Source organism: Chanos chanos, chromosome 3 (genome assembly GCF_902362185.1).
Source record: "Chanos chanos chromosome 3, fChaCha1.1, whole genome shotgun sequence".
Classification (NCBI taxonomy): domain Eukaryota; kingdom Metazoa; phylum Chordata; class Actinopteri; order Gonorynchiformes; family Chanidae; genus Chanos; species Chanos chanos.
Genome location: NC_044497.1, coordinates 46626451 through 46649887, shown reverse-complemented (window position 1 = coordinate 46649887; position 23437 = coordinate 46626451). Strand labels below are relative to the sequence as shown.

Here is a 23437-nt window from a genome sequence, read left to right as displayed (position 1 = left end):
ACATTAGCTCAGCTGACCTCTCTGAACCCTGCACTGCCCTCACCTTGACACAATGTGCAGGATAATGCCAGCAATACAGAGTGTGGGCAAATGCGTGTTGGTGTGTTTGTACACGGTCGTGCATTTTGGATCGGTTATTCCATTTTTTAAAAATATTTTCTGATGACACTTTCAGTCCCTCACCCATACCCGGAGAACACACGCGTGTATGTTACCATAAAGTGCTGCGGTGACATTAAGTGCTTGTGACAGATCCAGTGAGGTTAATCAAGGAATGATTGGCTGAAGCGGAGGAGTGTCGCGAAGGACAGAAGAGACGAGTGCATAAGAATAAACAGGAGAGAGATCTTGACAAGCATAAGATTCCTTTGCCAGAATCGTTGAAATTGGGGGTAGAAATGGTGAAGAGAAGTATGTGGCTTTCGAGAGAGAGAGAGAAGAAGAAGAAGAAGAAGACGAAGGAGAAGAAGAAGCGATAATTGATAGTGAGAAAGTGCAGGGCCCCAGAGGTCTGCTCTGACATTCTCATCCTTTGACTCAGCTGTCCGCCTGCTCTTTTCCTCTTATTATTATCATACGCATCCCTCTGTTCCCTCTCCCTCCATCCCTCTGCAGCCTTTCCGGCCATCTGTTTTTCTCCAGCCCGGCTTTCTGCTTATGTAGCTGATTTTGAGAGACATCAGCGGTTTACTAGGAGCGATGTTGTTCTTTTTTGGCATTAGCTATCATGAAATGATTAGACTGCTCTCTGTATTTTGAATTGCTTTGCACGTGGATATTATGAAAGTCACTGTAGTGAACTCTGGATGCTCTCTGCGGGGTGAAACCGCCTAAAAAGGGTTAAAAGGCAATCCGACATCACAGACTGATCCTGAACGTACCGTTTGTCCTACTCCCACTAACCTTGAGTGTAAATCAATTCTCCGTAAATGTTCATCTTTAACCAGAATGTGTGCTGCGCTTACGCATGAGACATTGGCACAACGCTACACAAAAGTGTAGTGTCTTCCAGTTATTTCCCAGAGGAATGAAATCTCATTTTGGACATTGTGTGGTTATACTAGGAAAGACTGTATTTTGATAGCCTCATGCTTGGAAGATTACTACAGAGAGATATTATTAAACTCAGAAAATGGGTACAATATGGGTACGAAGCCAAATAGAAATGGAAGACTAATGATACTGTATGTTTCACCCTTGTGTGTATGGAGTCCTTTTGGAGGTGTTTCCCGTGTCAGCTCTGTGTGATATTGAGGGTCTTCCCATGTCAGCAACTCCTATGTGCAATACTGTTTGTCCTTGCTATGTCAGGGCTGAACTGACCAGCCCTGAGGCAGACCCGGGTCACAGTGAAATTGTATTTGAATGATTGAGCCCTGTCTCAGTATTCTTACAGAGTTCCAGTTCCATGTGTCATTTTCTGCTAAGGTTAATAAAATCCAAGCATCATATGAATGCTTCATAAAGACTTCTTCTGTGTAGCCTCTGTGTAGCAATTAAACAAAATAAATAAATAAAAACCTGCCTGGAGACAAAAGGTCACCATTCCTCAGAATTTTGTTGAGCATAAAATTAACTTCTTAATCTATCACTGTCGTGTGTAGCACCATAACACACGAGCCTATTAAAATGCCATTAAATTCATGCATTAGTGATTTGAGCAGTTTAGGAAGAGAGAAATCCTATCACCTTAAAAATAGATAACAATTACCTCCAGCTTCAAATCAGGTTTTAATTGGGCAGAATGGAGCTGGTGGACAGTATATAGGGGCTTTGGAATGAGTGAAATCTGGTTTATCATGCAAAACCAGTCACTTTGAGGCTGCCAAAACATTTCCAGATTCACCCCCCCCCCCCCCCCCCCCCTCAATGTTGAGCTTTTGCCAACATGTATAATGGAATAACCATCCGGGAGGGTGTGTGTGGGGGGGGGGTAATGGGTTTTTCATGCAAATGAGACTGTGTGAATCCTGCAGCATACCCACGCAAGCACAAGAGGTAAGGCTTTGTTCAAACCTGCTCACTAACGCCGCAGATTTCAATCAGTTGTAAAGAGGGCTCATCTGATTAAAGGACCCAGTCAGAGTAGTCCCTGTGCTCATGTCGAGTCACCCTGCCTGACACTCATCTCTCACACCAGCAGGTATTAGAGCTGAGCACAGGACTTAACTCTGAACATGAAAACCAAACAGCAATAACAGCCCCTGCTCAGAGAAATTAATCTTCACCAAATCGGCAGAATAAGTGTCACCTGGATTCCTGAGTGCACATGTACATCTCACTGGTACATCTCAGTTTAAATTCGTCATGCTCACACATCAGTGGAGTGCAATGTTTCCATAAATGTATTTATTTATTCTCAAAGCTGGGAAAAAACATATAGCATGTAAGTCACCATAGCGAGGTAAGCCTGATTTTGTTGAGAGTGAAATTAAATTACCATAATAAGGCTGTTGTCGTGTTCTCCATTATATCCAATCTGAATGAATGTATTTTTTAAAAGTTGGCTGAAAGCGAAATTAGAACAGAAATGCATGTAATATCATGGCTTACAAGCTGGAGTTTCCTCTGACGGAATGTAGTCAGAAACATATTAGTCTGAAACCCATAAAAAAAAAGTGGACATCTTTTCCAATCTGTTTCCCTCCCTCTTGCTCTACTTTCTTTGCTGTGCTATCAACCTCACTTTATATTTTAGCAGCTGAAGACAGACAAATGTGAAACTGGTATTTCAGGGCTTATAGGATTCTTTTTACTCTTCTTCTCTATTTCTGCAAATCATCTCCACCAAAGACTGTTTGCATATACGTAATTCTCTCAGATCTTCCTATGTTGTCCCAGCAGAGATGGTTTAGACACTTTCTCTTTCTCTCTCTATCTTCCTCTCCCCCTCTCTCCTTCTCTCTGTTTTTATGTCTCATTTTGTTCCACATTCTACCCATACCCTGCATGGAGCAGCCTGTATTTTTTGCCTCCTGTAGATACAAATGGTAGGGCAGCTGGCACTGTACTGTACAGCACTACTGAGATCTATTAAAGTGTGTTCTTGTAGATGTGAGATATGTTACCTAATCTCAGAGGATGGATGAAACAAATGTGCAAATATGCTGCTAATAATGTTATTTTCTTGTGATAATAATATGCTTACTGTTGTCTTAAATATGGCATTACATATTTCAGCTAAGAGGTCATGTGTCTCAAAAACAATATTAAAAAAAAGTCATCATGTTGAATGATGTTGATGAACTTTTGAACATATGTAGACATCATGAACTTATCATATAACTTATCATACACACACACACACACACACACACATACACACACACACACACACACACACACACACACACACACACACACACACACACATATATATATGAAAACCTCTAACTCTGCATTTTTCTTCAGTGCAATTTGTTGTTGATGTTTTGGTTTACAACGTTTATTGAGTCAGAGGTGTTCAGGAGCATTCATTTGCAAGATGACTGATTTACAAATTCTGTCAGTTTTTAGCATAAAAAATAAGGAATTATGCAGTAGGCTGGGGATTAATACAAACTGTGGGGAACATAAATTTTCCAGTTGTGTTGGGGTAACAATTTCAGTGCTCCCAAAAGAATCATAGTGTATGATATTTGTCTACCCAGACAGCCAATCTGAATCGCAGAGTTTGCGATAAACCTTCATTGTTTAATCTGAGAAAGTGGGACTGGTGATTATTTTCCCTTATTTTAAACATCAGCCTTTGGTAACACATTCATCTCCATTATCTCCTGACTGAAAAAAATACTCACAGTGACCTGTTGTCGGTATATCAAAGTGTGGTGGGTCGGACAAAATACCTTTTGCTCTGAATAGTTAGCCCATCACAAATTCAAAAAAAAAAAAAAAATCTTACTTTGAGATGTCCAGGTTTGGTACGAAGAAGAAAAGGGGAATGGCTGTAATTGCAATGACTGAGTCGTCTCTTTTCTGTTCCCTTAACAGATTTTCCATATGACCTATGACTTGGCCAGTGCCGTGGTAAGAATCTTTAATCTAATAGGGATGATGCTGCTACTCTGCCACTGGGATGGGTGTCTGCAATTCCTGGTACCTCTTCTCCAGGACTTCCCTCCAGATTGCTGGGTGTCGCTCAACGGTATGGTTGTAAGTATTGCCTTTTTTTTTTTACTGTCTTTCATTTACTTTAGTCTTCTTCTTCACTGTCCCTAGAGCCAGTCAAGATATTTCTCATTTGCCGCAATGTTCGAGATATAGTGCGTTTCAAAAAGAGTGCCAGGTACTCGTTGAAACAGTTTTGAGTAGCTTAGTAAATACTCCACCCCAATAAAAATGTCGGTACATGGCCTATACAAATATTAGGCTATTTACAGGCTGAAATTTATCACTGCGGCAGAAATTTGGAAGCCTTGGAACTGAACATAGCATAGCATTTCATCTTGACCTTTTCCAAATGGGAGTGTTGCTGCTATCATAATAGCAGATGGCTGGAAAGGATTTTTTAATTACACATCATATTAACAAAAGATGGACCACCACAAATGCCAAGATTAAGACTTTTTTTGGCTTCTCTGCACTTCAGACATTACTCTGCTCAAGTCATAATCCTCAAGGTCAAATAGTTACACACATTTCCGTATTAAACCTTTGGTTTAAGCCATATATATCTTTTCAAAATGGACCGCAAGTGTTTACTTGTATGAAAGTGTGGAATGGAGCAAAGCAGCAAACATGTTCCAACACATTAGTGCTCAGGGTTGTATTTGACCAGGATTCAGCATCAGAAGCAATTTTCTCTATAAATCCATCCAAAAAGTACAGCTACTTGAACATAATTGTTTTAACATCATGATGGTAGTTGCATCAAATGATTTTAGTGCAAATCCTCACAATGCTTTTCCACCAAGAAAGATTATGAGGATACTATGATGCAGAGATAAACAGATACTTTTTAATGGACAAGAAGAAAATCTCTTTGCTTTGTTTGATATCTGACACAAATCAGTTTAGCATCTATTGCATTAGATAAGAGGGCAGATATGGCTATACAAAGTTACGTAACAATATCTTTCCAAAAGACAGATTTAACAGGACAGATTTTGAACTTTGAGATATTATGCGGCGTTTAGGAGCATCTGTCCATTCTGAGCTTTTTTGTGTTTGATTTCATTTGAATGAAGTCCCTGTTGTGACATTTTGTGATATCTGTGTGCGTTGAATAAGCAAAAATTTGACAAATACATTAATGAAATGAAATGTTTTGTCAATTTTGAACTCAGAAAGACATTACATCTTAGCTGCAATGATGAGCATGGAATTTATTGTCTAAATATATGCGAGATACATTCCAGAGCAAATGAAAGGAAAAAAAAAAACATATTAAAAAGTTGATTAAATCTCAACAATAAAATACAATTTTTTTTTTTTGAAATTGGCAAATCCTCTCAAATCACCCAGCTTAGCAGGCACAGTTTGGTTCAGACTGGTTTTGTGAAACTACCACCGCAATTTAAATTCACCTCACGTCCACCAAAGAGACAGTGCTACCTAAAATCATTTGATAGTCTTTAGAACCCTTTTTAGCTTTCTGTGCAGTGGCACTGCTGGCCCAGGTTGTGATCTGTCTCAATTTAGTTTTGCTTTTCCTCCAATCCCACACCGACAGATCTTCCCTGCACAGGAAGGAGCTCTAAACAGGAGCTAAAGCGGTTATGTGGAGAGTTGAATGCTTTTTCATTGTGTTCTTTCCATTCCTTGTGGAGTTGAAAAACACATTAAGGTTCATAAGTGTTGCAGTGCAGTCACGCCTGGTGAATTTTAAAATAGGCGCTATGTACAACTCCGCATACATCCATTGGGATTTGTATGTTACAAAACACACACATTACTGTCAGTAATTTTCAAAGGAGAAATAATAATTGCTCCTTTAATTTAGTGTATCACCTTTCTGCATTCTATGCAGATGCACAAATATATAGTCACAGCTTTGATTGGCTGCTGTACCGATTATTATTGTTAGCAATTTTTTACAATATACATAATATATACCTTGCAGCAAGATCAAAGTGTTCACTTCCATGGAGGAATGTTGCATGACCTACAAAACCCCAAAAGAGTGTCAGTGTGTGAAGTCAGTGAGGCTGTTTCTTTGGTCAATTCTCAGCTCCACTTTATTTTTTTTTGTCATGCAGTGATTATAGTGTAAATGAGTACAGTGGGTAACTGTGTTTTATGAAAATGAGAGAAGTAAGAGGAATTAATACATAACAGATTTTCTTATAATTCCTGTCACACGAATCTCACTCTCTCTCTCTCTCTCTCTCTCTCTCTCTCTCTCCCTCTGCTGTGAGAGAGGTCAAATGCCCCTGGATGTTCTCCTTCAGAGCAATGAGAGAGGAACTGGAAATTGTCCCCTTGAGCTTGGATTTTAAATGCTGGCCCCAGGTTCTTGTACTGCAGCAAACACGCACACACACACACACACACACACACACACACACACACTGCTAAGAGTCAGAACACTGAAGGTACATCTGTCATTACTTTTTACCATCATATACCTCATCCTTTTTCCCAAGACTACTGGGAACTAAGGAAAGTTACCCACTTTTCTCCATTCTGAGTCACCATGCCTGCTAGACCAGTCTCTTAAGCTAAATATCAAGATGATCCAGCTATTAAGCCCTCACTTTAACATCCGTTTGATGTGATGTGTTTTCACTCAGGGGGTTTTTAAGCAGATTGAGACAAACGACCCACTCCCCGTCCTCCTCCCTAAAATGTTGCACTAAATAATACATCAACCGTCTTTAAATCGTTCCAGTCACTTAGTCTCCTGGCTTTTTGTTTTTTGTTTGTTTATTGTTTTTTTTTCAACACTGTTGCCTCCAAAATAGCCCCTCAGAACAAAACAAAGGATCTGATTTTTGCTATCTTTCGTGTAATTTTACTCACTGTAACATCCCCTCGCTGCTCTCCTCTGCTTCTTTTTTTTTTTTAATCTTTTCTTTTCTTTCCTTTTGAGTCAAGACTTTGTTCGACTTTGGGTAAATGACACCCAGCGTGTTTACCTTTCTGCCGCCACGTCTCCCTTAAATCCAATGCTGATAAAAAAATGAGTATCTTGCGCTGTCTTTTCTCTCCCTCTGGGTGGGGGGTCTGTGGAGGAACGGGGCGACCCTGCTGGGCTATAATTCAGGTTCACCATATGAAAGGCACGACGCGCTCTAATAGCCCAGCAGGGGGACTACTAACAGGAGCCTGCAGACTGAGCAGTCATAGGTGGACTACATTACAGAGGCTGCAGGTTGCCTGTCAGCTACAGCAGCCAAATGAGTTAGTAATACTGACCTTCCTATAGGGAATAACAGCCCTTCCTTATAGTGTCCCTCCACATGCTTACAACTCTGTACCCTAACTTCCAATAACTCTTGCCCTCACAGCGGCTAGCTGACGGAAAGAAACTTTCTGTACTTGACTTTCTGAAGGTTATGCTGGATTGCTTGGCTTCCTCAGAGATTCTTGTACAAGTGTCCCTAACAAAATATCCCAGAATCGATGTCAGGATTATTAGTATGGGATACGTGTAGTCTGTGTGTTTCAGAGAGTGAAAGCTCTTTGAAGACAGCCACTGCAATGTATAGGTTGCAGCTGCTGTAATTAACTTGGTATATTTGAATAATACATGGAAGTGTGGGATGCAGCCCATATAGATGTGTCTGCTATGTGTGCAACAGTAGGCACCATAAATTTAATATGAAGATGATTTTAACGTCTGCCAAACAGTAATTATGTGCTTCATTTTTTCCCATATACATGTATTATGATAAAGCACATTCCCTTTGTGGAGATTTTCAATGAATCATTCATATTACTTACTTAGAAAAATGCATATATTTTATGTTAGTATCATAAGACTGTAAATGTGCTACTGAACAAGTCACTGAATATGGAATATTTTGCAGTCTAAATAATAATTAATTCAGATGAAACGTACACTAAGCAGATTATCTGTTTAAAATGTTTAATTAAAAGTCAGTATGTAGCTTTTCAGGTTATAAAACTTAACAAGTATTCAAGCTGTGAAACATGGCCTGTCATTGCTAATATTGAAGAGATTATCATTCTGATCACAATTTATCTTATTACTGTAATCCGATTCAGGTGTTTATGAAAGTTATATATGTTTTATTCCAAATGGACTATTAAACCCTTTATCAATTAAATAGGCTCCATTTAAAAAGCCACTTTGTCAGTGTATGTTGTTGGCTCAGATGTGATTTGTGGGTGGAGTCTTGCGACTGACTCCGTGGAGATCTTCCCCCCCCCGTGTGCACGGTTAATGTAGTGTTCTACTCTAATTGGCTCTTTCTGTATCTGTGCAAAGAATCAAAAATCTTCGATTGGTGTTTGGGAGGTTTAAACATGATCACTTATGTGGCCAGTGTGAAGCCTGAGTGCCCTGACGGGAACTCAGCCGAACCAGAGCAAAAGACCCAGAGCCAGGCTGACGTTCCGGCCCTCATTCCCTCAAACCATGTTAACATTTTCAGTGGAATTTTTAAACAGTTTTTTTTGTCCTCTTTCTTTTTTATGTCTAAACGCTCTTCTTCATTTCCCAATTTTTTTTTCTGTAGACAGTCTAGACACCGTGTCTGCCAGTCGACCTCGCCAAATCTGTCTTTAATAAGATTCTCTGAAAAATCACGACCACCACCGTACGCGACAACAAAACAGGAAATAGAAAATGAAAACTTTTTTTTTTCTACAAGGGTTATAAATACTCACTCTCATCTTCCTGTCAGTTTGACAACATTTCTACTGGCGTTAAATCACAGGATGAGAGTACTGGTCCTGCATCTGTTTGTACAGGAAAGTTATGGCAGATAGGTGTGACATAGCAGGACACACACGCGCACACAAACTCACAAACACACACACACACACACACACACACATACACACAGAGTGTGGATGATGTGTGGGAGTTTGTGATGGAGATTGTGCTGAGTGGGTCTGTATGGGACTGAAGCTGATTATCTTCATGACTAATGGTGGCAGAGGAGCCAAGGCCTGCAGCAAGCTGCTTTTACTTAATCACAGAGGATGATAACACTCTCCACTTTAGCCCCCTGAACCAGGACTAACTCTCAGCCAACCCTCACACGTACACACAGACATGTACGGACAAACACACATACATACGTAACACACAAGTGCGCACACACACACACACACATCGGACACACAGGCACAGTCACAGACACACACACATCGGACACACAGGCACAGACACACACACACGCACACGCACACAGACATCAAAATATGGAGGAGGGTGGTGGAGTCACTGGTGCAGGAAAACCTATATGTCTGGACTTCCCTGAAATCCTTATCGTTTTCTGTCCGAGTGCTATTCCATATCTACTAAATATACCACACACCTTTTTTGCTATGGGCATTATGAAAACCATCATCATCTTACATTCCGCTTGACCCCAATTTCTTAAAGGTTACTGATACCTGCATGCTCTTGGAGAGCTTGTCTTCTTGCTTTGTTGAAAAGTGCTGGAGCTGCAGAATTTATTAGGTGTATTTGGTGATGGGTCACTAAGACAGGGGTTTTTTTTCCCCCAGCCTCATTTAAATTTCTATTGTTTAATTCATTAGCTAATATGGTAGGAGGCTTAAACTTTGAGAAAGGAGGTCGTAGTGTGCTTATTTTCAATGAAAGCAGGCAGACTTGGATCACAGCACCCTCATTCCCAGACTGAAGGCCTGCTGTTTTTAATTTTGATGAACAGTTTGTCACCAGATTTTTCATAACTGCAGTTTAGAGGTCTATGTGTCTCCAAATGCAATCATGTTTAGTTATCTCTAACCTTTAATCTCCACACAAAAAGTTCACAGGTGTTTGAAGTAAACAATTTTTTTTTTATTATGCACGGCATTCAGGAAATGATCTTATCTTGAAACTTCAGACTTTGATGAAGCTGCAGCTCTTGTACTCTCTTACCTTAGCTAAGCCAGTGGGTTGAAGAAAATATCTTTGTTAGCAGATTTACAAGCCCTGTCTTGCTGTCATAATCGCTCTTGTAGACACAAAGAGTATATTCCCAAGAATTTATTGACAGACCCTTGCAAAGGAGTCAATTCCACGCCATAACGCTGCACTTGAAGAAGAGATAACATTGCCAGACCAAATTAAAAGCTCTACAAATCCTCTTGATTTGATGGAAGAAACACATCAACTGAAAAGCTAAATTCATCTACTGGCATTTTCCCAGGGTTCAGTACACTCTGTGGCAGAACTTTAAAGTCCCTTTCACTACTGACATGATTAGGAAATATGTATGTATTATGTGTATATGCATTTATTTGTTTATTTGGTTCAGGTGGCATCTTGCTTATCCATTGTAAAACTGCCATTCCTGCCATCTGTGAGCTTAGAATGGATTTCTGACAGGATTAATGTCACATAGAATATGATTTATTTTGTAAACAGTCAAAGCCTCTTCAAGCCCCTCGGGTTTGATATTTTTCTCTTAAGTGCTTTTTTGACTGGTAAAATCAATCAATACAATTAATAAAATTGCCCTTTGTGTTCAGTTCAATTTTAATAAGTTATTCAGTTTTATTCATTCATAAGTCAGTTCTGGATTCAGATGAAGCAAATTAAGTACATCAAACATCGCAGTTGTTTTGATCTTCTATTGCAAACTCTTCAACACTGAAAGTTTGGTTTGCTTTTAATCTTCAGCAAGCTATTGAGGGCATTCTTTGACCCTCCTTTTTTTATCTCAAATGTCACTTGGTGAAAGCTTGGTGGTCTTCCAACTTGTTTTGGGGGAAAAACAAACAAAATTAAAAAAAAACCAAAAACATTTCGGCTGCAAGAGAATACAACATGCCAGCTTTCTGATGTTCATTCTAATGGAATATCCTTTCATTCCACCGAGCTCCTTCTTTGCTGACTCACCGGCTCTGGCAGAATCAGTGGTTTTGTCTGTATACTTTTATGTGCTTACCTGGATTTTTTTTTTCTTCAATTTATGTTTAAGTTTTTGCTATAGACGTCGGTACGCTCAGATGAGTTGTGCCTCTAGGACTACAGTGTATGTGAGAATGTGAGAAAGAAAGTGAGCAGATTGACATTTTATAATGCAATTGATAAGCAGAAACGCGCATGCCTTAATGAACAGCTGGCAGACTTTAATTACATATGCAAATGGAGGTGTTTTAAAACAGGCGTGTTAAAATCTTAGAAAGTGTTGATTTAGAAATGCAACAAAATATTTGTTTCACTTTTACTTCTTGTTTGCAAATTGAGAAGGTTTTTTTTTTATGTAATCATAACACAAGACAAATGTTGCAAAAACATTCATAATGCACAAAAACATTGCAAATTTCCACCATGGTCTAATCATATGTAAGAAGCATATTTCCAGAAACTCCACCAATAATTATGGCTCCTCAAATGTTTTCATATCTCAGGGCCAAACTAGGCAGACTAGACACCTCTAAAGCTTAAGCTAGATTTATCAAACGTTATTCCAGCATCGAGAACAAGTGCACCATTTGTCAATATTATCTTTCATCCTGAAGGGGTTTTTTCCTTGCTAGTCTGTCTGGCCCATCAATTCTCTTGCCTTTCTCTCTCTCTCTCTCTCTGTCCAGAATAGATGAGAAATATTGACCACCTCAGCAATCACACTGTCTCTTCCACTTCAGTATCTCAAACTTTTATGACACTCCCTCTAAAACAGGTTTGACGTGGACTCTTCCTCATCCCTGAATGATTTCCTTCTGATTAGCTAACCCATGTGACCAACTCAAGGGAGCACTTGATTGGCTGAGTGGTTTTGTTGGGGCTTAAAAGATTGCTTAGCATTTGGGGCCATCTGGCACAGATTCTCCAGGATGATTGACAGTGACGTGCGATTTTAAAAGCCATGCAGTGAGTGGGCATTTCAGGATTGGCTCATGTAAAGCTATTTACAGCTATTATGCTGACACTTTATTGTCCATCTGATATCTAGTGTTCCTCGGTCTGAGTTATCTCAGGCTAATTTTATCTACAAGGAACAGAGAGTGGAAAAACAAAACACTCTGTTAGGCTGTATGTGTGTGTGAGAGTGTCTTGGTCAGGTCATTTTTCCCACTAGCTCAGCTGAAAACAACAAGAGCTGTACACATTTAGCATAATGACACATGATTTAGGACACATTGTACACATACTTTCTCACACATTCATGCATCATGCATAGACACAGACACAAATAGGCACACACACACACATACACAGACACATACACACACACAAAATCTCTTGTGACACCCACTCACACCTCACACACAAACACATCACGCACATACATATACTGAGACAAGAGTTTTACACACACACGCAAGCATGTAACATCTTCCCTTGCCCTTTACAGCTTTGGCTGCACTGTGTAGAAACCCCATAGTGTGGAGACACAGCCCCGCATTTGGTAGGTTAGTTTATTTCGCACTCAGTAGAATGTCTGAGCCTGGATACTCTCATGGTAAATCAATGCTGTGTTTTCCACTAAAGCAAGAGCTCTCCAGTAATAATTAATGAGGCTACTGTTCTCCACTGCCCGGGTGTGATGCTCTGGTCTACTCTAAGAAGACATGCAATCATTGAAATCTAATCTAATTCCATCTGTAGTGCTAATCACACAGAACAACAGAGACACTGGAGGTACAGCGACAAGGTGCGATCCTCAAAAAGACTGGGGAAAACTGGGGAATGTTTCATTGCTTGTGAGGGAGCACTGGATAGAAGATGCTGTATTATCGGGGTCATAGATCTAAGGCTTCAGTTCTAAAACTTTCTGCCACTTTCAGGAAAGTTTGCTGGCATGCTGAATAAAAGTTGAGGTTTCTATATAATACATCATTGAGCCGGTGTGTGTTATGTATGTAAAAAAATAATGAGTTGGTATGGCTCCAGTGGAGAGAGGACGATATTTTTAGTTTTTGTGTCACCCCCTGGCCTTTGAACACAGCTGCTGATTTAATTCTAATGCAAAAATCCGTGAGCACACAGTTGGTCCAGGCCTGATTTTCTTTTTATGATGGCGGCACACGCAATTATCAGATAATTTTCTCATCAGTCTCTGAAAGAAACAAGCAATCAGCATGAAGATTAGATTTGGTATTAATAGGTGAGTCAGAGATGGGGCTAATTTAGCCATAAATTCACCATTACAACTGCCTACATGATGGAGCCGTGCTTTTGCGAAGGAAGAATGTGACTATGCTCTGCGCGGCATCACCAAAAAGTCTGATTTTTCAGACACACACACACACACACACACACGCACTATCTCTCTCTGGCACACGCAAGACAGAGTTGATGTATGGGCGAGAGAGGATGTGATATACGCAGTGTGTCATGGTAGAATATGGCAGGTGCACAGTAGGTGATTTACTGTACTGTTTCAGAAGGAGTGTACTTTCTTTGTGAGGATATCACAGCTTCCTCAGCACTTTTCTGTTCAAAGAATACAAAACGATGCCAACAGTCAGCAACTTAAGAACTAAAAGGCCTGTAACTTACCAATCCACATATAAAAAAAAAGTGAGCTTGGGCTGCATTTTTTCAATGAAATATTTTACTTGGAATGTGTATAACCACCCACTCACTCACCCACACACACACACACACACACACACCTGTAGATGCATGCACACACTGCTATTGTATGTTCGCACGAGTGTGTGTCTGTGTATGCCAGAGTGCTATAGAACAGCTGACACCCTTAGTTAGCCTGAAGGGTATCACTGATACTGATCCTCTGTCAGGAGACACAGACCAAGATGAACAAAAAGGGTCTGAAACATGTCATCAATTATACATGAAAAAATATATTTATGGATGTGCTTTCTCCATTCCCTGTATGTGCTTTCTTGAATCATTCTACACTGGTTCAGTATAGTTTCAGTATGTATATGAGACTGCTAAAAATAAACAGCAGACTGTTACAATGCAATCATATATGCAAGGCTTTGCTAAAAATCTATAGACATAGCATAAGTAGAAGCAAATAACTTGTAATGGACTGTCTCATAAAATGTAGTATATATTTTGTTCCATAACCTTATTATACTTGATAACATAGCATTCCAGTCTGTGGGTCAACACCATCTCACTGCAAAAAATACAGAAATCCCATGATAATGTATACTTTCAGTTTAGCATTTCTCATAACATATAAACAAGTTATATAACATGAGAGCAGCATTCTGCAAACATTGACGTGACACAGCTATAGAACAGTCCATACCAAATGGTTCTCTCCTCTCTTGCGAGTGAGGATGATGGGTTCCAGTCAGACTTCCCTGGCTGTTTTGTATTCCTGCCTGACTCCCATTATAAGCGGTGGTGCCATTCATTCGTATGGGGAAAGAATCCCTGCTGTCAGCCCCATTGACAGATCACTGGGGCAGGAGGAGGCAGTACATCAGTGAGTCTTGTCCAGTGCACGTAATGGAATTTGATTACCAGAGCACAGCCTTACATCAATTATTTTATACCCACTGGCAAACGAGAAGTGAAAATAGAAAAATATAAAAGAGTGAAAAGCATAAAGTAAAAAAAAAAAAAAAATCAGTATAAAATCAAAAGAGCATACGAGTGAGAAATTTGGAGAGGAAGAGGAGAGAAGGAGGGGGTGAGAGAGAGAGAGAGAGAGGGAGAGGGAGAGAGACAGAGAGAGAGAGAGAACTTTTATCGCTCTGTTAGAGTAGCGTGGCTCTCTCAGGCATGAAGGGTATGCACACAGGATGTTGTAAGGAAACTCACTGATCCGTCATACGGGGCCTGTGCCCGCAAGCTTGCTTTTGGTCACTTCTCCGTACTCATCGTCTGTCTCTGTTTCTCTCTCTCCTTGTTTCTGTTCCTTTCCACGCAGAACGACTCCTGGGGCAAGCAGTACTCCTACGCCCTCTTCAAAGCCATGAGTCACATGCTGTGTATTGGATACGGTGCCCGTGCCCCTGTCAGCATGTCAGACCTCTGGATCACCATGCTTAGTATGATCGTCGGTGCCACCTGCTATGCCATGTTTGTGGGTCATGCCACTGCCCTCATCCAGTCGCTGGACTCCTCTAGACGGCAATATCAGGAGAAGGTAAGGTCCCTAACCTCTCGTGCACAAGCAGGAAACATATATTCTGTCTGTGTTATATATGTTTTACATTTCCTATGACATTTGTATTACACATATGTATTACACATGTATTACTAATGTAATAGAACAGTTTTACAACTCATTTAGACCCAGTTCTAATCTGCAATGATACAGATCGGATCTGTATCAGGCTTGACTATGAGTAAAGTGTAATACAGATGAATTTCACATGTGTTAAACTTACAACAGTGTAGCCCATGTGTTATGCAGGCTGTGTAATACAGATTATTCACATTCATATCATATCTGTATAATGCAATGGACGTGTTATTGGTATACATGTAATACATGAAAGGTGGGTCTAAAGGAATTTCCCATCAGCTGGTACATGTGGAGGTAGCATTCATAGACAATAGTATACGGTTTATTTACATTTTGTTCCGCTCTCTTTCCAAACATTCTAATCTATTATAACGAGCTAGTTCATTACGCATCTAATACTCTTCATTGCTGAGTCACAGTTCATTGAGCCTATCTGATATGAAAAGTATGGGCGTTTTATGGCAGTGTCTCCCTCAGAGACAGCCAGAGGCCAGGGATTGGTAGATTATCCCTCATCTTAGCGTCTTGTCTTTGAGGGCTTGTTGTGCTCTCAATGGATCATTATATCCGCTGGTGCTCAAAAGCGGATTTATCCGCTGGGAATAACACAAGCCCTCACTCAGGGCCTTGTGTCTCCTGGAGACTGAGCTCTTTTTACCCAGGGTGCAGTGGGCTAGCTTAGGATTCATCTGGGGTTTGTTTGGATGGAATCACGGACAGGGGAAATTAGGAACGCAATATGTACTGCAAATGTTTCACCAAAGTGTGAACGAGTGTGTTTCATATTTAATACCTTTCTTTCAGATGTAGAATTGTGAATGGATAGGTGTCAGGTGCAATTTATTGTCATCACATTAACCTTGCAAAGAGCTAAAGAGCATCTCAATAACAATAGCCCTGTGATATCTGATAATTATATCTTCCTCTGATTTCTTTCTTCTGCTCAGCACAAAAAAAAGATATTGGCCATGTTGATTATTAAATTATCTCCTTAAATCTTTAAATTGAAGATGGCCAGAGAAAATGGATAACGCAGTATAATGGCATAGAGGAAAAATTTATTAAGAGGCACTTTAGACAACAACAAAGACAATTGTAAGGAGAGTTTCTGAGCTAATGAGATTCCTCCACTCCCTGACAGGAAGCTGTGGACAACAGATGCACATCAATTTCTTTGTCAGGGCCTGAGCCTGGCGTCTTATCTGCTGCTCACACATCAGCAGTGTCACCTTGACTGTGACAATGATGCGACTGGCCCAAAGTGGACCAAGCATTTTATTCATTTGCATGCACCAACCCTGTGCCTTGGCCCTTATCATTGGTTTGAATATGATGTTCTGACCTTGCTACAGGCAGAGTGTGGTCAATACAAATAAGCGAGACGGATCGCTGGCGTTGTGCGTTCATCATGGTCCAGTGACACTCTGCTGTTGTCATTTTCTCCAAATGTCGATTAGAATTTGGCTCGGCTTTAGAAAGATATTAAATGTGGTTTTCATAAATGTCTAACGGTAAACAACGGGGATACTGTGAATTTTCTCAATGTTCTCATGTCACCGCTAAATATCAGAACAGGTCAGATCTGTTTCTTCAAATGACTAAGCACATTGCCACTTCGTGTCCAGGCGGTAGATCAGTTATAAAAGAGCTGTGATGTCTCGATTTTTAATGGAACTGTGAATAGACAGAATAGACATTTACCGTTTTAACGTGAGTTTTCACATAAGTGTTTGCCTAAGCCAGAATCAAATCCATCAGAAATCTTAAATGTGCAAAACTCTAAAATGATCTGTACTTATGAAGGTACAAGCCAGCCCATTGAGCATATTTGAGAGCTTTCATTTTTATACCTTTGAACTTCAATTTAGGTATTTTTGCTAATCAGAATATATATTTTGTTACTGTCCATGTTTCCACATGGTTGAACCCTTAACTTTCTGTTATGGCCCACATCTGCTCATATGAAGATAGGATAAGAATAAGTTACATCCTTCAAAAGATCTAATATAACCCAACAGTCACCTAGTAATTATCCAGTACAGCCTCTGGAGTATTGTCTTAAATCAGCCTCATCTGAGTATACAGTTTGAGCTCAGATCAGAGAACTATACGCCTCTTATGAAGCAGGTTCTGATCAACACCTGATGAGAACGGATGACAGACAGTTGCTCCGCCAGGCAAATGATATGCTAGATAACAGAACCCTTTGTCTGTTTGACTGTTAGTTTGTTCCATTCATTCAGCAGCCGGTCGTTTGCTGATTGGCTAGTTTCCTTAATATTGGTCTCCCCGTCTTTTATACATTTGTTGACGCTTGAGTTAGGAGATATAGCACAATAGGCAGCCCATTTTTTATTCTGTCATTCATTAGAGTGGAAATCAGCCTTTGAGTTTGTGGATTCCCCCTCCAGCCATTGTTCCCCTCAGATGTAGCAGATTAGAAGATCCTCACAATGGGGAACCCTTGATCACACATCTGGACCTCTGGTTTCCTGAGGCCATTTCATAACATGTATTATATATTCAAATGGACGGACCGTTATCCAAGAGATTCAGTTAAGATGAAAAAAGCAGAACAGGCTCAAAAATGATGCATTCTCATTCTGTAAGATGAGGTCTTTTTTTTCTTCTTCTTCTTCTTCAAGATGCTGAGGCATTGTGAACACACAGCAGCACCTGTAATTGTATATGCTGTATGCAATAGAGTACATAACCAAAGTTATCTGGCAATTGAGTGAAACATAAGATCATCTCTTCATTTCTGATAGCCTCATTTTCATTTGGATGAAGAATCTAACCGGGAGTCTAATTTTCAGCAGTGTAAATTTCACAGAGCATTTTAAAAAATGCTAAATTTCCATTATTGTGAATTAGGCTATCAAATATTCCCTTCTGTGTACAGCAATCATTTTGCCTGTACGAGCGTTTATGAAATTGTGGAGAACAGATCAGCTCAGGGGAAGCATAGGGGAGGTTATATTTTACCTTTTTTTTTTTCCTCCACTGGACTCATTGTATCCACCTGAGCCTCCCTGGAGGCTAGGAGACAAGCTGGGTGGATTGTTTCTGACATCTAATATAACCCTGCCTCTCTCAGGCCACACAGCTAATGTGATGAGTGATTCAGTGAGGAAAAACACAGAAGGAGCAGAAAGAAAAAAAAAAAAAAACGAACCATGATGATGCATTTTTCAATCTGGCCCAAACCAGGAGTTAGTGTAATAATAATAATAATAATAATAATCATAATGATAACAACAACAACAACAATAACAATAACAACAATAAGTAATTATTATTATTATTATTATTACTATTATTATTATTATTATTATTATTATTGTTATTATATAAAAAAACATTAGATTTTAGTTGTTGTTTTCATATCCAGTGTGGTGCATTAATATGGAGATCCAGATAAACTGAAAATAGAGTGAGAAAAACGTCTCATAAACCATCGCTTGACAATCTGGGAAACAACAGTATGAAGTGACATGCTGTATCTGTGAATTCTGCCACTGGAATGCAAGGTTAATGTGTTGTAACCTCTGTGTGATCATGTGGTCCATTTCTGGAGTGGAGCACACATCGTTTTGCATGAGAAGAGGACAGAGTGGACTTCATTAGAGTTCATCAGTTAAGCCCTCCGGATTCCCGTGAATCACAGTCCAGTCATCAGAGAGAAAGAGAGAGAGAGAGAGAGAGAGAGAGAGAGAGTCAAGTGCTGCTCCTCACCCAAAAGGGGGTAGAATGCTGTACATCAGAGAGAGAGCGTGCACACTGGGTGGAGGGGTGGGGGGTTGTACAAACAGGAGAGAGATAGATGGAGGAACAGAGAGAGAGATGGAGAAAGAGAGATAAAGAGACGGGAGGAGGGAAGGAGACAGAGACAGAGATAGAAAAATAGAGGGAAGAGGAGGGATAGGAAGAGAGAAAGGGAGAGTCTACTTAATAATGCAGCGACTGTGGCTTTTTCGAGCTCCATCTGTAAACAACACATTGACACTGTCCATAGGGCAGTGAGAAGACCTGCTGTCACTTTGCCGAAACATTTCGTTTTTTTTTTTTCCCCCCTGAGGAAATCTGTCCAGTCGATGGCAGCCAGCTTTATTAAAATCCTCTCAGTGGATGAAGGGAGATTAGCTTTTCAGACAGTATTAATAATATTTTGTCAATGTGTTTATAAATCAGGTGGTCAAGACAGCTCGACCTCGCGTGGGTCAGAACCACCTCTGTCACCCTCCCTCTCGCTAAAGTTTAAATGCCAGTAACACACACACATACACAAAATGTCCAGATCCAACTTTTTTGTATGCTTTTTTTGTATGCTCAGTATTAAATCAATTTGCCTCAAACAAAACCCAGCCTTATCACCCTCTCGCAGCTGGGCTAGAATCAATGAGTTACACCAAGTGACAGCCCACTCTTTCAAATAATGAGTAGTGGTGTTTTTACAGTGAGTTGGCTAACGTTGACTGGGATTCATGCCTCAGCTGGCAGCCAGTGGAGTGAGAGGATAGGGTTTGTTTACAGGTGTGGTTGGTCATGGTGGTTTGGTAAACTAACTGGCTGTGTTCCTGACTCTGGAAGTGAGGCAGCAGTCAACTAAAACGGTTGAGTATCCAGAGGATGGTCCCTCTGCTCCTATTTTCTTTCTGTCAGAAAACATCTGACACCGTCGATTTGGCAAGTGCTGTGGCATATCAAAGTATTTATTCATTTTATTTCTATTTTAGTTTCTCTTTTGTTTTATTTTCATAATGAAATTTCAAGTTTTATTGCTTTTTCAAGAGCCATTAGTTACTTTTTGTCACACCTCATTTCAAAAAGGCATTTAAGACGAGCAATGTGGTCACCTTAATTGGAATTCTGCAGTTTTGATTAAATACACAAGACCCGTGTTTCATCATGCAAAAAATGCTTACAGTAATTATTTGAGAAAATATTGCCACGTGAGGTAGGGAATGGATTATGTGTCGTGCAAGAATCTTTGCATCTGTGTCCCTGGGCTTGCACTTCTGAAAGCCCTCTCATATAAATGCATTGTGTGTGTGTGTGTGTGTGTGTGTGTCTGTGTAAAAAAAGCATGAGAGAATCTACAATGTTTCATTTGCCAGATCTTACACTGGACAGGTATATTCCTCTCAGAAACCATTTAAAACTCTCTCTCTCTCGCCCCCCCCCCTCACTCCCCCCCCCCTATCTCTATTTATCTGCCTTTCCCTCCAGTATAAACAAGTGGAGCAGTACATGTCCTTTCACAAGCTTCCTGCAGACATGAGGCAGAAGATTCATGATTACTATGAACATCGCTATCAAGGCAAGATCTTCGACGAGGACAATATCCTGAACGAACTCAACGATCCACTGAAAGAGGTGAGAGACAGAGGAGTGTCAGGGCTACACGGCATTAAATACCATGAACAGTCATTTATTTACTGCCCAAAGTCTCTGTCTAATTGACTGCGGTCAAATGAGTACATCAATATCAACAACACAATAAAGATCATTAACACTGCGTCAGCCTATTGACATTTCATATTAGATTAACTATTTTAAATGTGATACCCATAGATAGTCATGCTAAATGTAAGCCAGGAAATGACTTTGCTGGTGGTTTGTCATAAGGTTTTGAGCTTAATAAATTCACTTCTGCAATGTTATTTCTATTATGTCGTTATCATGCTCAAAGGCCAGACTACTCAAATTTATTAGTAATGCGGTTTGGAGTCATTTTATCTCAAGGGATATTATTCAAAATATTGAAAGATATTTCCCTGAACGCTGAAATAACTTCTAAACAGACTCTCTAAACAGTTATAAAATGAAATAATGCCTAAATGAAATTAGAGACAGAACTATGTTCTGAAAAGTAGTTAGCCAAAGAAAACAGTTCACTCACATGGCCATCAGGTACCGCTGTTTGGCTGCAATAAACAAAATACTGGTGCTTCACAGAAGAAAAAAAAGCATGCCAAATATTCTAAAAAGTAACTCAGTCTTTATGTCAGAGCCAGAGTTTCAGACTGCTCCAGCTGTGGTGCAATGTTCAATATCAGCATGAGGAAAACACAAAATACAATGAAGTGTGTATTTATTTCAGAATCTTGGTTGTGGTATCACAAGATGGAAAGAGAGCTAAATCACACCATGGTGATACTTAATAGCATAGTCACATTACCACCTAATTACGCAGACATAACAAACCACAAACGGTTAAGGCTAACGTAACTGTACGTGAAGGTGAGCTGTTAGTAAAGTTGACATAAGGTGGTGTTTGCAGCAGTCGCCATAACAATGTACCATCTGCCCATTGTTATTAAGTTAGGACAGATTTTTATCAGATGGTCCACTGTATAGAACAGCTCCATTTTGCAAAAAGAGAGACTCAGTAAAGTATACTGTAGAGACATTCAATGTCAGTATGACTTAGAGCACTACAGCCAAGAACATCCAACATAATGAGCATGAACCTGGACAGAATGAGCACAGTGATGACGCAGCAAAGGTGAGAGAACAGACCCCGCTTTGTCTTAGCAACACCTTTTTGCTCCATGTTTTTTTTTTTTTTTTTTTCCCTTTCTTCCATTTTTTGCAGCTGGTCATCACTGCTGCTATTTTTACCTTAAGTGCCGTGTGGCGGACCTCCTTTAAATAGATAGAGTCTTCAGATTGTTTCCCTAGTGGAGTTCTAGGCAGGATGTTAGTATCTAAGTCATTATTCTTGGTGCGTGATTGGGGTCGGAGCCCCTGCTTTTGGCTGCCGCTACCGTCGAGGACTCTGTGAATGAAACGTTGTATCAGGAGGAGATTGGATCTCCATGCAGTAAACCCACAAACTTAAAATTCAGAATGAGTTCAGTGTTGCCTTGGAAAAAGCAACAGAAACAGGAACAGAAGTGCCGCTATGTGAACATTCTTTCTTGGTTTCCAGATGGAAATGCAGAACCATACCAACTAGCCATTTGTTTACATGTCAGCTGTTCTGAAACAGGAATTCTAATTAATTCTATCACCATGCAGATAGCTTTAGAGGCCATGATATGCTAAATTAGTAAAGGCATATACTGAGACCTAATTATGATCATCTAGGAAACCTTGGAGAGCATGAGTATACGGGGGCAATATCAGACATACTCATAACTTTGAAGTGGCATTAAGCTGGCAGCCTAGTATTCATGCTATTTTCTTAAAAAAAAAATTGAAAAATTGAAAACTATGAAAACTACAATGGGAAACTAAACATGTTTTTTTTTTTTTTTTTTTTAACATAAATGAATATGTAAATAAAATGATAGATTACTGAATGAATCAGTCAGTTGACTTTTCTACATTTCAAATTTTAATTTATTTATTTTGCTTATTCCTCTACAGGAAATTGTTAATTTTAACTGCCGTAAGCTGGTTGCAACCATGCCTCTGTTTGCCAATGCTGATCCCAATTTTGTGACGGGTATGCTGAGCAAATTGAAATTTGAAGTATTCCAGCCCAACGATTACATCATCCGTGAGGGCACCGTGGGTAAAAAGATGTACTTCATTCAGCATGGCGTCGCTAGCGTCATCACCAAACACAACAAGGAGCTAAAACTCACTGATGGCTCCTATTTTGGAGGTGAGTCATATTTTTGTTTTTTAGCATTGCAGTATCAAACATCACTCAGATGTCTGAGTGCCTTCAAATGTGGTGTTTTCCATCTTTATTCAATGAATTTTCTTGTAACTTGTTTATAAAGGTGACACATGTATAAAACTTCAAACAACTGTTCTTTATTGCCTATAAATTATATATAAATTGAAATGTGTTGCATTGTTGCCTGTATAGCATCGTGGCTCTCATTTTATTATGTTCTGTTGTGTTTTGGGGTAATTTCTGGGTTAGCTTGGGTTTTCTTGTTAAACACTTTCCTGTTCTGGATGTGATTTATTTTGTGCTCTTACATAATGCTCATCTGCTAAGTCAGAGAGGTCAGCGCCAGGATGAAGAGAAAGGCTCTCATAGGGCAGAGAGAGGTTGCATTTCTGAGCCTGGCACTGAATCACCGATCCCTTTGCGTAATTGAGGGAATAATTCCATTCTTGAGCAAGCAAGGCTTATCATCAAATATTCAGACGTCTATCCATTTAGAATGAACTTGTTTACCCTACCTAATTCTCGCTCTCTCTTT

General features: G+C 39.8%; 1 protein-coding gene across 1 annotated transcript in view; it reads left to right on the top strand.

Annotated features, from left to right (window-relative positions):
- hcn1 (hyperpolarization activated cyclic nucleotide-gated potassium channel 1) overlaps positions 1-23437 on the top strand; it is a 61444-nt gene that overhangs the window by 25118 nt on the left and 12889 nt on the right. The window contains exons 3-6 of the mRNA XM_030769194.1: positions 3991-4152; positions 14949-15167; positions 20499-20645; positions 22644-22884. Coding sequence (XP_030625054.1) covers positions 3991-4152; positions 14949-15167; positions 20499-20645; positions 22644-22884 — 769 coding nt within the window. The remainder of the gene's footprint in view (positions 1-3990; positions 4153-14948; positions 15168-20498; positions 20646-22643; positions 22885-23437) is intronic.